Raw genomic sequence first — 16,179 nt, forward strand, 5'->3', positions numbered from 1 at the left:
AGATCATGGCAGATAGTGAGACCCAGAAGCTTGCGAGAAAGGACTTCTTCCAGAGGATTGTTGTGAAAGTATATGGGGGAGGGGGGGGGGGTCCAAACGGTCCTTTCGGTGAGACTTAGTGAGAGTGTGAGATTTGTCAGGATTGAAAGACATGTTCCACGTGATGGACCAATTTGTGATTTTACCCAGATCTGCAGACAGCGAATATGGTATGGCACAACAAAACATAAACTACGACATATCGTCAGATGACAGATGGTGCGGCAGAGAGTGGAGTCTTCAGCAAAGAGATGAAGAGGATATTCCAGAGAGTCGGAGTATTTCACTGTGTTACCCGTCATTAACTTGTGTTAGAAGGGCATTGCATCCAAATCCATTTGGACCATACTCTGGACAGAGCATTGGTGCTGCTGAAGCAGTCTCCTAGGCTATTGGGCACAATCCTGGACAGGTAGCCACTCTGATACAGGATACTTGAATGGCTCAATCATCCCAGCAAGCTGGTACTCATTTTGCCAAACTCAGAAGGATGACAGGCTGAGTCAACCCCCACCTGGTATTAATTCAACGGGGGCGGGATTTAGAACTCAGGATCCGAGGATCCCAAGCCCACCACCCGAAGCATTAAACCAACACCAGGCATGGAAGGACAATGCTGGATAGATATGTCTCCTCCAGCCTTTGAACACAGGCAGCAGACCATAATATCGGTGATAATTATATCCTTGGCTAAGCCTACGTCGCAGGCATCCGAGAACACATAAAAAAGTTTTACATATCCAGGAGTAAATCTCGACGTCATATCGCATTATATCCATTCATGCATAAAGGCTGCCGTTTCTCTCAAACTTTTGAGATGTGAGAGTGATCGTGTCCATGTGCCTGGATAAAAACTCATCCAGTTTACAGCAAAATCTATTTGGTTAATACCCAGAATATCACAATTTCATTTCCAGCTGTCTCTTTCGAAGTTTGATCAGCTCCTGTGGAAGTGATCATGAGATTATTCATAGCAAGAGGCAGTTTGTCCTTTGGAGGCCAACTGTCTCATTAGAACACCCCAGGGGGCAAAGGCTCATTGGGAGAGAGGACTGCTGGGAAACCTGTGAATGCTCATCAAGTTGATTAGTAAAGTGTTGTCAGTCATAAAGTGATCTGAGATGAGAGATAGACTTTATGTTAAGGCACTTAAAGTTAATTTCAATTGCAGGGCCAAAGCCAAGACAACTAAGCATGCACTTGGAAATTATTTAACCCTAAAATCTATCGTTGGCTACTCTGTCTCTTAGAAAGCACATCAGATGAATATTCCATCATAAACTGTCATCAACTCTTGGAAGAAGCCCAGTCACTGGACCTTCGAGACAAAACCATCAGGAATCTTTTCTGAATTGCCCACATCTTCAAACTTCACTTCAAAGCTAGACACGGATACAATTTCCTGTTGTGCTACCTACTTTTATGATATTCCTTAACTACTTCGATAAGTGATATACATATAATGTGTCTTAACTAATTTAACCAGACTCGGTTGTGTAATGTTCTGAGCATCTGCTCAGAATCTTAGAGGTCGGTTTAGTCATACCAATAACTTTCAAAAATGGTCCTGCTGCTTCCTTGCTTGGTGCTCTGACCTCCTCTTGCATTGAGTTCCTTTTGAAGGAACTCTTATTATGTACACAAAAATGCTGGAATTCTTTCTCTCCCTCCTTTCCTGCATCCCTTTCCCTCTCCAACCCATCTCTTGTACAAATCAACCACACATTCCTTTTTCCATCATCTTTCGTTTTCATTGTCACATCGTACCTGTGTAATTCATTTATTGGTGTAATTTATTTGAAAATAACATTTATACATTTATTGATAAATAACAAACTGAAGGGAAAAATTAATTTGACATCTTCACTTCTGGGAAGGCAACGGAAAACCACCCAGCAAGACCCTTGCCAAGAAACTGCTTTGGCAGTCCCGGACCTGCCTTCGGACAGAACACACAAATACGAATACGATCCTTCACCTGTCAAGCAAAAATAAATGAAGAAAAAGCTGGGCGAATTAAGTGAAATATACTTTCTTGGTGAAGAAGTAGACATTCGGAGAGTTGTCTATGATGGGCAGTACCATCAAGAATATGTTATCAGAGCAGTGCTAAAAACAGCGGATGACTAATGGAGAAAAAGAGTCCTGATCAGTAGTAATAGGTCTCATGCAGCGACATACAAAGTGATAACCTATTGCAACCTGCAGGTTGCTATGGCTTATCTTCCAATTTGTGTAGTTTTTCAATTTTTTTTTTTATAGCTACACTGTCTGCTTTGAACAAACGATGCTGATCAATGGCCAATCACAAGCCCCTTCACGACATCTTCCTGGAACTCCTGAGATTCCACTTTGCTGTGGACTGGCCAGGTCAGAATCCTATTATAGGCCTACATCACAACTCCACAAACTTATTCAAAGGCGCAGCACGCCTCAAGTTACAAGAAAACAAGGTGATTGTGAGTCAAAAAATTGTCGGTGCTGTACATGGTACTTGCTATAAAGCTTCAGAATCTCAAATGATATTGATAAGCCTTTCATGAAATATTCCAATCTGCCCATTGAGTCATTGTAAGGTATACGGCCAATATGTTGGAAATGTGACACAAGTACGTTTTGAAGGGTGGATCGAGGAATTGGAAAAAGTGGGAGAGAAACAGTGAGTTCCTTGTGCCCTAATCAGGTCGAAAATTTAAGTCTTGACTTCATGGACACCCTCCCTCCTCTAAATCCCTCATGCCCACGGTCTGTAGTTTGGTACTTTAAGTGTATTGTATAAAACAGACCAATATACAACTGGAATGATCATAGAATGTGGAACATCCATACTTACAGTAACCCCTCCAATATGTAACCCCCCCAGCAGGAACTGGCTGGTCATATTACGTGAAGCGTCGTCGACCCAGCATGACGGAAATCGACAGCAGAATGGACCACAAGGTCGGTCGACCTCTCTTGTGTACCCCATTGTAACTTTGGGTCTTTATAAATGTGACATTTTTGTGCTCAGCCTATTATAATCGCTGGGCTTTGACCGGGTAAATGTGAGATGCAAGTTTCTGAGCTATACAGTCTTTGGGCTCAGAAATCTCCACAAATTGGCTTCATAATTATTGTCCAACACGGACGTGAAACCTGTCAAAGAAAAACAAAACATAAACTCCGACATATCGTAATGGAAAATAATTCAACTTGTTCATATTGTTTTTTGAAACCTTGTCATTTTGTAACAGGTGGGAATACATATATCAGCGATGGCGCTATGTTCACTAATTAGGTTCCGCTTCTTCACCACAGCATATTTCCACCTACATGTAGTCAAATCAATATTTATGGCAACTAATTGTGATTCCCTTGACGTTTATAAACAAAAATACCTTCCGTGGCAACATTCAAATTTCAAGGACCCACAGGTGAGTGTAGTCATCACAGCTCGATGAACGCTGTTTATCATTCTTTGAAGTCGTTCTATCCGGAGATAACCTTCGGCTATAATCAAGCAAATGTACTCTCTGGGAAATAAATATTTTAGATGCCATTATTAACAAACAATACCGTCGCAGTCAAAATATGACTGATAGGTGGATATAAGGGTGACCCCCATGCCCACAAACCACAGATCTCTGCTTGTGTGATACGTGATGCCTGGGCAATTTGGCATGTTATGTTCCATCATGCCTGAAGCAACATGCAGCAGTTGCTTATGTACCATTGTTTATTTATGCTGGTGCAGCACGGTAGTTTTCCTGCAACGCGAGTTGTTCAGTGGGAAAATTCAACCACATGGTCAAACTTCCCGCCTTCGCCCGGTTTATGATCCCCTCTTTGTACTTGCACCAATGTCATAGGAGGCACTCGTATGTAATATTCTCCTGAATGTGCAGCCGATCATTTGCAACTGTGAGAGATACATGGACCATTTGTCCAATTATTCAAATCCACCTCGAGAGATGCGAAAGCATCATTCATTATTAGGATGTCCTGAGTAAGCTGAACGATTCCACATGGAAAATTAGTAAAGATAAATATATAATTTAAATAATTCGAAAAAAACAAATATATATATATATATATATATATATATATATATATATATATATATATATATATATATATATATATTGTTACGAATTCTGGCCCGCCTGGCGTGCGATCAGCCACGTAACTCTAATCGCGACGCGTCACCCACCGGAACGGACAATTCAGTCGTGACCCTCTTGGAATTACCGCCAAGGAGCTAGCCACGGGTGGGGGTTTAACCTCACCACAACCCAGTCCGCTTTCTACCCGTGCGAAATAGGGTGAATCGCCGAATGTCAATATACCTAAGTACCCGCGCGGGTAGCGTACCGAGGAGTTGTACCACGCCGCAGGTCGACTCCGGATACGAACCGCTTAAGCGGCTCGTTCCGTGCTGCAGGGATAACCGAGCGGAGTTATCGTTGACCTCGACGTTTTGTGATTATTTATTGGGTGTCTACACCCACTACCAATCCCTTACGTGATGCAAGATGGAACTTTCAAACAAAGGAAAGGACGCAACGAAATGGGAAACAGTTCAACGAGCAAGGACATTTATTATAACACACAAGCAAGGGGCAGTCATGCAATTTACAGGCAATGCAATGAAAATTAATCATGTACGGGACGGGGACAAAGACATGAGCAAGGCAAAAGCACTACAACCGACTATTAGTTATTCTTTACGAGCACTTAAACTGTTTTACTTATGGAGACTGGCGCCACAAACACACATACAAAACCCCGAAAAGAAAATGGTCACTTCCCTTTGGGCCGTCGAGTCCCCCTCACGACCGTCGGTGTGGTCGTGCCTGGCCCCGACTCCTCTCGCGGTCTGCGAGCTCTCTCCGGCACTCCTCGCCAAAATGCGCAGGTCCGCCACACCACCGGCGCTGCCACGTCTCCCGTCCGTGCCTCCGTGGACAAGCCGCCCGCCAAACTGCGAGCACAGGACCAGAATGAGCCAAGACCCAGCCTCCACAGCTGCCAGAGCAGATGAGCGCAGAGGAAGAGGAAGAGCCAGCGAGGAAGAAGAAACGCGGAGCCAGGACCAGGACGAGAGAAGAGGGAGTGAGATCCACACGGAAGGAGAAGAAGAAGAAAAAGGAGCAAGCACCCTACGCGCGTCCGCCCTTTAAGGAGCGGGGCTCCGCCCTTTGCTCCACCCCGTTCTCGGCTCCACCTGTCTTCGAGGCGTTTCCAGAAAGCTCTCGAAGGGGGCGTGCCCCCACTCCGACCGCCTCACGCCGTGCATCCACCAATCGGGAGCGAGCTGCCCCACCCCTCCCCTTCACACCAAGCATGGTGGGGGGGGGATTCAGGTGGAAGCATCAGGTGGGGAAATTAGGCGGGAAAACCCCACAGGCATTGTTGGTTTTCTTCTCCACACGCCGTACGCCCGCGTTCTTGGATCCTTTCAAACGCAGAAAGGGTCGTAGCGTGGTCCGTGGAGAACAGTGTTCGGAGTGCGGGAAGTGGCGAAGGTGGTGCTGTTGTAGGTTTGATCCAAAATAACGAGAGAACAGAAAAATGGCTATCTCAAAGCGTCGCAGCCCGGATGAATCACACATATTCCCTCTAAACAACAGGTGTGGGCTAACTACACATTAACTTATCGATATATCTCACCTAAGGACCCTTTCTGGTGTATTGCAAATTTCCACAGCCGTAACAATATACATAAAAATTTTGTCCTGATCAGTAGTATGCTTTTGAGCGGGGTATGCTTACACATTTTGTTGTATTGTGTAAGCATTACACATATTACACACACATTGTGTAAGCATTCGAACCTTGCTTCCCCATCGCCATTTAAAAGCTAGATGTTATGGTATTTGTAAGCATAAGTAAATGCACTTAAATTAACGATTAAAATTGATGGTTACATGTTATGTTTTGCTTAGCACAAATTGGTAAATTGTAATATAAACTGCTTGATGTAATGAGCTAATTTTGACTGGAGATGGCAATTTTTTATTGTAAACTGCCTGGTGAGATTTGTGAAGGTGCTGGAACATTCTGAGACGAAACTTCCAGTATGGACGAGAATCACATTTGCTGGAAGGCACGGGATTTTTCTGTGTTACTATGTAATCCCGTGAGAGTGAAGTGTAGAGAGACAGGTGACATGCTACAAAAAGAGCGTTTTGATAGTCCCCGTGCTCAATTTAACTCCCATGAGTGAACGAGATGTTAATGTCCAGAGCGATTGTTAACACATGGAGCCGATTATAATCAGGTTGATTAAAACTCATTAAGATTGTGTATCGGGAAATAATTCCTTTGAGCTCTTCAATCATCCTGCATGGACCAGCAGACGAGAGAACACCACGACAGGATCAAAGGATCGACAGCTCCGAAGGACAAGGTGAACACGCGTGAGTTGAGCCAGCAGAATTGGGACACAGGGTGGCAGAAACAACTCAACGTGGGAATCGGAGTTGGGCATTGTATGTAATGGTGAACTTCCTCATTTGGCTTTGTATCCGTTTATTTGAAATACAAGTTTCAAAAACATTACACTGTTGATGGGGTCATTGTAATGTCATTCGGAAGTCACAGACACCAACTGACAAAGATCCATTCAAGTGGTAGCTGACCTGTATGTTCGTTCATGACCCTGGATTGTTCAAGAATGCGCTGGATTCGGCACCACATACAACATATATACACCAAAGGGAAGGAAACCCCAAAGGTGTGTGAGCATATCTCCATTCCCCCAACATCCACTGTCCCGGGTTGTTCACCTGCATTTGATTTTTCATTTATTTATATTTTCAGTTACAGATGCTTTCCGATGGTTCTGTGATTTTTCCTGGTGTATTGGCTTCAATGTCTGTTGGCACACAAAATTACCATGCTTCCCCATTGTCTTGGGTCGCTCACCTGCATTTAAAAAATTTATTTATTTTCATTTATTTTTAAAATTTATTTATATTTTTATTTATGGATGCTTTCAGATGGTTCTGTGAATTTTTCTGGTGTGTCGGCTTTGATGTCAATTGGCTTGCAAAATTTCAACTTTCTACATTATCCAGAAGGTCCCGATCTTTAATATCAGTCAGTGAGTGAGTCAGTCAGTGGTGAGATAAAAAAAACTTTGTATGTTAGATTTATTATTATTATTTTTTTAGAAACGATGAAGGAATTTGGTGAGCTAGATGGACAACCTTATATGTTGCAGTTTTCCAAGATGAAATTTATGCTGTAACTTATTACCCCGCACGTGTCGTGCAAAGCAAAGCGAGGTTAAGCAATTGGTTTACTCTGTCTGTCTGACAGACATCAGTCTATGATCGAGGAACGACTTAATTTCAAATAAATTTTACATTTTGAACAGTGTAGAAAACAAATCGAAACATCAATCACAACATGAACCTGAAATTTAGCGGAACTTTGGCTCTGAATTTCGCAAATTGTACGGAATCTTCTCCTGAGTACCCACTTTCTGTTCAGCAGTTGCTTCAGTCGATCTGCCTGTCTGGCAGTCAAAGATAATTTTAAATGCTCTTCTTTGCCGTAACTCAATAGTTTTAGGGAGGAACTCTATCGTACCGTAGTTTGTCACATAGTTTGTCTTCAAAGCCACATGGTCCTCAAAGATGAAATTTATGTCCAACTAGATGACCCGTGAACCCAACAGGTTCACGTTGTGACAGCGGTTGATGAAAAAAAAAATCATTTCACGACAAAAAAGATAGCTCCAGCGAACTATACCGCTGAGGTTGTTTGCATTGATCAAATACTCCCGAAGAGTACTTGACTGAATCGGGAATTGATTTTTTAATAATTTTTTTCCGTTTCCCAATTTGAACGAAACTTGATAGTGCACACCACAGGAGAATGGCGAGTAAGGTGGCCCTAAAATTTTTGCGCTATCGTCTACCGTTTTGGCTGTATTTCGGGAACACACATTCATACATGCATGCATACATACATACATACATACATACATACATACATACATACAAGATGAGAGTTTTAGTAATATATAGATCAAGAAAATGGTACTTGCTATCATGGCAGTTTAGTTGGAACTAAACAAGGGTGTTACAAGACTTCTAATGATTCTAGTGCATTTCCTCCAACTACGCTGATTTGTTCAAACTCTGAAGACCTGGTGGCCGTCTTGAATTAAAAAAAAATTCTCCACAAATTCCAAGATCTACAGAATTGCTTAACCGATAAATACTAAATCAACCATATTATTGATGGACCAGGGTGCTTCAAATATGCTAAGGAGAAGTATTGTTACGGCTGCGGAAATTCGCAAACCACCATTCAGGACCCTCAGGTGAGATATCTTCATAGGTACATGTGTAGTTAGCCCAAACCCGTTGTATAGAGGGAATTTATGTGATCCATCCGGGCTGCGACGCTTTGAGTTAGGCGTTTTTCTTTTTCTATCTTTTATTTCAAACACACAACATTTCAACAACCACGCCATCCCCATCACAGCGCCAACCACACTGCAACCACACCACCTCCACCATCTACGCAACTACATCTTCGCCACTACGTCTGCTTCCGAACGGCAAACAAGGGCGCCAAGGAAAGAGCTGCGAGGACGCGCGGGTTTTCCCGCCTGTTTTTCCCTCCATTTTTCCCCGCGCTTGGTGTGAAGGTAGAGGGGAGGGCAGCTCACCGCCGATTGGTGGATGACCAGCATGAGGCGGTCCGGGAGAGGGAACGCCCCTCTTCGAGATCCTCTGGAAGGAGGGTGGAGCCGAAAACGGGGGCGGAGTGAAGGGCGGAGCCCCGGGCTATAAAAGTCGCACACGGGCGGAGCGCTCTCGCTCTGGCTCTCTTTGTCTTCTTCTCTCTCTTCCGGCTCACTCTTCCTCTTCGTCTCCTCTTTGTGGTGGTCGCTGGCCTGGTCTTCTGTGGTGCGGTCCCGAGACCCCGCTGGCGGGATGGAGCGTCTGCCATTCCCCACACCACGACGTCGAGCAACAAAGTTCCCCCCCCCCCTTTCTACCCGCGCTGAGATAGCGCCAAAAACCTCGTCCGTGGCGTCGAGCGGCCAACACGTGCCGGCGCGAGGCACACCGAAGAGGACTCGCCTACCACGCCAGGGATCGGAGTCGCGGCCAGGCGCGACCATGCCGACGGACGTGGGAGAGGGACTCGATGGCCCAAAGGGAAGTCACCATTTTCTTTTTGGGGTTTTTGTCTGGATCTTGTGGTGCCGTGTCTCGTAAAGTAGAATTGTTTAAGTGTTGCCGTGTGTACGCGTATTCGGTTGTAGCTCTGCATTGTTACTTTTGTTTTGGCTGTTATATGTGCATTTGTATTGTGACTGTAATATACGTGAGTAGGGTGAATATACTGGTTCTGGCTCACTTTTCCCCATGTAAATGAATGGGGGATTTTCAGCGATTCATATTTTTTTTTCCCTAAAAATAAACCCCCTTTTTATCCCAAGGTATATTTATTTATCTCCCCTTTTAACCTGGGGACACTTTTTTTTCAAATAATCCATGCAATAAGATAAAGATTTGTTCAAGTACTAAAGTGGTAATGTGATTTGTGAAAGGTGATTCGAAAGAAATATCTAAAACGTCTAAGCCTCGGGACACTCTTTATCAAATAACCGATGCATATTGCTTAGCTCACTCATTGAACCTATAAACATTTGTTTATTCTCAAATTCCTTCAATAGTTTAATTTTCTTTGCACAATAATCCCCATCTAAAATATTGAAAAACAAAACATTTGAATCTTTATATTTTTTTAAGATACCCCTTTTGTGCCATTACGAAATGATAAACTTCTCTTAATGCTCTTGTTTGACCACCTCCTGAGCCACATATCATTTTGAGATTATAGTAAATTGTTTTTTCATTGTTCAATTGATAACCATCAAAGTTTTCAGTCCATTCAAGGATATTCATTTTTTTTCTTTACATCCTCTAACTTACGACTTTTTAAATTGATTCGCTTATTTGTTTTATTTACCTTTGTTTTAGTTATTTCTTCAATAAGACTTATTTGATATTTTTCACATTCATTATGTTTTCCATTTATATACCAAGACTGAGATTTTCTCCACTCTTTAGTTTGATTAATACTTGGTTTGACCATTTATATATTGCTAAAAAACGCGGCGGTAGCCCTTAAAAAACCCTAACCCATCTTCCCATCGTTAAAACACAATCTATTCTATTCACTCTATCATACAATATCCATATGGAACACAATCTATTCCATTATCTAAAATAAATCTCTTATCATCAAAGGCTCCTAATGCCTTTTTATTTACTTCTTCACTATATATGTTATGTTTATAACTTCTTATTGTATTCATTTTCCTATATTCTTCTTTCTTATTCATCAAACAATTATAATAATTTCTAAAAGTTATTGATTTCTTTATTACATATTTCTTTATTCCCTTTAACCTCTTATCAATCTGATCACCAAACTTATAAGCATATGCCTTTGCCCTCAATCCAATAAACTCACTCATTACTTTTCCACCCAACTCATCCTTAAACTTACCAATAACCTTTTCATTCTTTTTGGAAAATAACTCACTCTTCTTGCTGAAATTACTTGTATCATATACTCCAATATTTTTCTTCATATCTTTATAAACATCATCAGTTTTTATATCTAGAATCAGTGTCCATATACAACAATGAAACATTTTCACCATACTCTTTCTTTAAGTCATTATACAAATAATCATACATCAATATCTTTGATAAATCAAGAACTGCTGTTCCAATATAAATTGGTTTATCCATTACAATACTTTCCTTTTTCATATGAATTGCAGAAAAGTTCTCTGAAAAAACCTCTTCTCTCTCAAAACTTGGTTTATTTATCAATCTCGAAGCTTCTTTCCAAGATGTTGCGAATCTAATGTTTTGCCTGTTTCTAGCATTTTCCATAGTCTTTCCAAATACAGCATTATTCATTAATTTATAAAAGTCCCCTTCAAATTTTACTTTTGTATTTGCTCTCATATCTGTATTGAATTGAATATACTTTTTCACCCAAGGACTTTGTTTAAATTTTAAAACTCTATGAATTTTAGCTACTCTCAATCCTTCTCTAAAAAACTGTTTTAAGCTTCTCTGATGCAAAACATATCCCTCTTTATCATAGAATGTTGTTAATAACTTTTCTGTTGATTTGCCTTTAATATTAAAACTTTTATGATAATCACTGAACCATTCTTTCTTTGGGGTTTCTTTCTCACATGCAAAAGGAAGGTCTTTATGCTTATTATGAAGATCACTCGGGTACCTCAAATCAACTTCAAAATAATAACCTTCTTCTTCGTCATTCAATTCCTCTTGAGAAGAAATAACAATATTCATCAAAGCCTTTTCATAATCCTTTTCTTCCACCCACTCTAATTTACCATAAGGCAGAGATTGAGACATTGCCCATCCATACAAATTATTAGCATCAAAATACATCAAATAATTACTATCTTTTTAACTATCATAATTTGGAAGATATTTATTATTTGCTTTAGCATATCTTTTTGAACATACTTGTGATATTCCACCTCTCTTGGACTTCTCAATCATCAAAAGCATATCAACATCACTGATTAAATCTATATCTTGTTTTGTCATTTTCAACATTGCACTCCAAGCTAAACCAGGAGCTGTGAAATAGTGGGCAGGATCTAATCCATAACAATTTTTATTATGACAGAGTGATCTGAAAGCTTCAAACACATCAGCTAACAATAAAACATCTGTTTTTAGATATAAATCATGATATTCTCCAAGGTTCTTTATCTTAAATATTTTCCATATTTCTTGTGCGTGTTTATATTCCTTATCACTTATCTCTTCTTCATAAAGGTTATTATAGAAACTTTCTTTTGAAGGAAGTTGTGTTTCTTTAAATCTCATAAATGAATCCATATAATCATAAGGATAAATTCCCTTACTTGTAAGAATTTTCTCTTTACTTTGAATTTCATTCCTTGTTTGAATTTCCTCTCTTGTGAGAATTCCTTCTTTAATCAGAATTTCCTCTTTAGTTAGAATTTCATTCATTGTTCGAATTTTCTTTATAATTAGAATTTCATCTTCAGTTAGAATTTCTTCATTCATTTCCTCATTAATTAGAGTTTCCTCTTTACTTTGAATTCTCTCTTTAATCTGAATTTCCTCTTTAGTGAGAATTTCCTCTTTTGGAAAGAATGAATTAAGATTTGGAAAAGAGTCCGTGGAGCTTAGATTTGATGTGAGGTAGGCTAGTGGTGTTCCCATAAACTTGTAAGAATCTAGAAACCTAATACGAGTTAAAGGTTTTGTGAATATCATTTTTGTAAATGAAATATACTTTTGACTTGTGTTTGTTATGGCAGAAATATTCCCTGGTGTTTTTGAAAGTTCATTTATAAATAGATGTGCATCATAGTTGGCGCTGTTGTGAAGAAAGACTGGAATAAAAGAAGGTAATTTATAATTAAGATTACAACAGGAATGAGCGGGACCTCTATATTTACCAGTAAGATGACAATGATCTCTAACTTTAGACTCCTTAATTTCCCCCTCACAAATATGACAGATATTGTTCTTTCTAAATTCTAATTTTTCTTCTTTGGTTAATTTCATCGGTTCATTTGTTTCTTTCATTAATTTAGTGAGTCTTATACAATCCTTTTCTAATCATTTTACAAACTCTTGTGAAGCTTTTTTTCCACTATAATGTTCAAGTTTGTTATACTTTTCTCCAACAGATGATTTTATATAATAACAGAAACCACAAGGAATATGTTTTTGATATTTATTTGTATATGATTCTTTTGGATTAGGAGAAGCAGTATTTATCTTTTTAAGGATACATTCAAAATCAGCATATATCACAAATGGGTGCATGATAGATTTATTATAATCTTCAAAATAAATCTTTTCACCAGGTTTAGGCATTGTAATTACAGCTGATTTATGATTACTACAATATTTTGAATGTTGTTCTAATCGTTCTTTTGTATGAAATGAATTAAGACATCGCTTACAAGGATATATTTTGTTTGCTGTTCTGAATACCTGAGAAGAGATTAATCTTGATAAATTATTGATGTATGTGTAATGTGAATTATTTCCAACACTAAAATATAAAAGATCAATGTGTGTTTCTTCATTTTTATAGTTGTTTGAAATTTTTAATATTTGAACTTTGTTTGTATCCGTTAATCCATATACATTAATAGAAAGATTATTCTTTTTCTCAAATTTAGGAATATCTGTTAGTGGCATTGGGAATTTAAAATCTTTAATGTCCAAGGTATTCTCATATTTCATATATTGTTTTACTCTTTCTGAATTACATTTTGGTGGATGAAAGTGAGCAAGAACAGACCAGAGAAAACATTTATTATCATTGTTCTTAATATTAACAATTGCCTTCTTTAGTTTTATTTCTTTTGGTAATTCAATATAAGAAGAAGCTTTAAGAGGGTTTGATTTTAGAATGTGTATATCTAAAAAGATGATTTTTTAAAATATTGAATCCACTTCCTACCACTGTATTATCAACATCCTCCTCTTGTTTTGATAGTTCTTCATAAACCCCACTATTTAAAAAATCTTGAAATGATGTTATAAAATGAAGATCTGTTCTCATATAAGGAGTTTGTTCTTCATCTTGTCTTTTCATATTCATTTTCACTCCCATATAAAACTTTAAAGTTTTCATTTCTTTTAATGACTTTTTAATAATGTTTTCAACATCAGGTTTCACTATTTCAATTGATTCAGCTATTGATGATGGACCAGGTTCTCCAAATTGAAAAATCCTTATTTTTATATGCCCTTTAAATGCCCCATCAGTGTTTTCAATATAATAGTCTCCCTTTACTTTAAACTCATTTTTCTTGTATTTTTGTGATTGAAGATGTTTATTATAACTTCTCTTCAAAACATCGTTTGAACAGATATCACAATGTTTTCTTTCCAACTCAAGAGGAGATATTTTATGAAATAGATTAAATGTGTATTTGTTGGTTCGGAGGTGTTTTCTATAATGTTTATATTTGTGATTACAAACATTGCAGTATGTTGTATTCACCATATTTATATAATAAATCTTTGCTTAAACTAAAATTTTCTTGATGAAAATTTCGTTTATTTTACAGGTGAATCTGTGCTTAAAACCATTTTATCCTCCAACTTTTTCACTTAATAAATACAATGTTTCAAGACACAAAAGACAAGTTTCAATCAATCTCTTCATTTGTTAAATATACTGAGAAATATGTCAAGGATGTAAAATTGAACAAAGATAAATATAACAACTATTGGATAAAAACAATTATGGTAAATAATATGAGTTCTTCAATTTCCTTCAGTGGAAGGGCTTTTAGTATACCTGGTAGAACATCAATTAAAGTATCTCTAACAAAAGTTTCTCCTCTCCTTCTAGTAATATATTCAAAACTAGAAAAAGCAATGAAACAAGAAAAAGTATCAAAAAACAAAAACCTTATGGATGAAGCTTTAGAAAGAAAAGATAAGACCATCTGAAATATGCAAGGAGAAATTTGTATCTTTTTCAACAACCCTAAAGATGTAAATCCTGATGAAATAAAGGATGTTAATATATCAGGTGAAATGACATTTCGTTCAATAGTAGTTAACGATCATTTTAAAATTACCTTTAATATAAAAAATGTTGTCGTTGAATCTGGTAATGAAAAAAAGTATATTGATATCGATGGTAATATTATTAAATATGAGTCAATATACAACTGAAAGTATAGATGAATTTCAGTTTAAGTAAAGTTTTACTTTATAAATATGCTAGACTTTCCTGATTCTCCATATGACAAATTTGAGAATTGTCCTGCGTGTGAAAGACGGGGATTAAACACAGAGTCAAAAGCCTATAAACAATGTATATTCTGTGATTATCTTCTAATTAATGATAATAAAAAATATAAAAAGGAAAATAATTCTTTTAGATTTACATCAAAAATGAATTACTTTACAAGATTGATTAGAGAAATGAATGTAAAGTATGAGGGTGATAACACACCTTTCCTTACAAGGGAAGAAACTGAACGTATAAGAGAAATGTTCAAAGGATTGTTGTTATATATTATTCATGGATGTAATTTTCAGGGAAATATCAACACAAGATATTGTATAAATAAAATAATGGATTATCTTGAAATTAAACCTTAACTTAGGATAAAATATAGAGTTTCTAAAAAAGCCAATAATAAATTAAATAAGCTGTTTTCCAAATATATAAATGAATGATTTTTTACCCATTTGGGAAAATAAGATAAAATTTAACAACCATAAAAATCTCCCAAATTCATTAAGATGTCTCATAGTTGGTTCAAGTGGATGTGGAAAAACCTGCTTACTTTTAAAGATGCTCCTCACTCCCAACTTTTTAGATTATGATAATTTAATAATTTTCACAAAGTCGAGTTTTCAACCAGAGTATCAATTACTCTCACAAGGTTTTAATGCTGGTCTTCAAAAAGAAGATATAATCGGTTTATTTAAACGTCAAAAAAACCTAAATGATTATAACATTGAAGATATAATTCAACTATTTTGTGATACACAGAGATGTAAAAAGAAATCAAATCCTATAACTTGTATTCTTAGTGATAATACGGATGATATACTGTCTCCCCAAGATTTGGATAAATCAAAAAAGAACCTCGTTATCTTTGATGATTGTGTTAATGAGAGAAACCAAACGGTAATGGACAGCTACTACACAAGAGGGAGACATTCTTCTTGTAATTGTATTTATCTTAGTCAATCGTACTTTCAACTTCCTCATCGTTCCATCAGAAGCAATGCTAATACTTTTATTTTATTCAAGTTAAATTCAATAGATATCAATAATTTTTGGAGAGATAATTGTTCTACATTATGTAGTAAAAAGAAATTTGAGGATTACATGAAGCACACGACTGAAAAATATAAATATATTGTTGTGAAACAAGATGAGATATTAAGGGATATATTTTTTGTTTTATAAACAATTACATATATAAATGACAACTATTATTGTAAATCTTGTGGGTAAATCTGCTTCTGGAAAAACTTTCATAAATCAAGGTTCTTGTGTAGTACAAATGAGAATATTGTAAATTTACTAAAAAAACACCCCGTGATACGC

General features: G+C 37.5%; 1 protein-coding gene across 1 annotated transcript in view; it reads left to right on the forward strand.

Moving 5' to 3' along the window:
- Positions 1–16,179, forward strand: part of LOC147023395 (uncharacterized) — a 115,682-nt gene that overhangs the window by 23,461 nt on the left and 76,042 nt on the right. Inside the window, exon 2 of the mRNA XM_085888775.1 lies at positions 2,903–2,979. Coding sequence (XP_085744901.1) covers positions 2,947–2,979 — 33 coding nt within the window. The 5' untranslated portion in view covers positions 2,903–2,946. The remainder of the gene's footprint in view (positions 1–2,902; positions 2,980–16,179) is intronic.

The sequence above is a fragment of the Eptatretus burgeri genome, chromosome 7, assembly GCF_056783735.1.
Source record: "Eptatretus burgeri isolate ZD-2024b chromosome 7, Ebu_testis_v1, whole genome shotgun sequence".
Classification (NCBI taxonomy): Eukaryota; Metazoa; Chordata; class Myxini; order Myxiniformes; family Myxinidae; genus Eptatretus; species Eptatretus burgeri.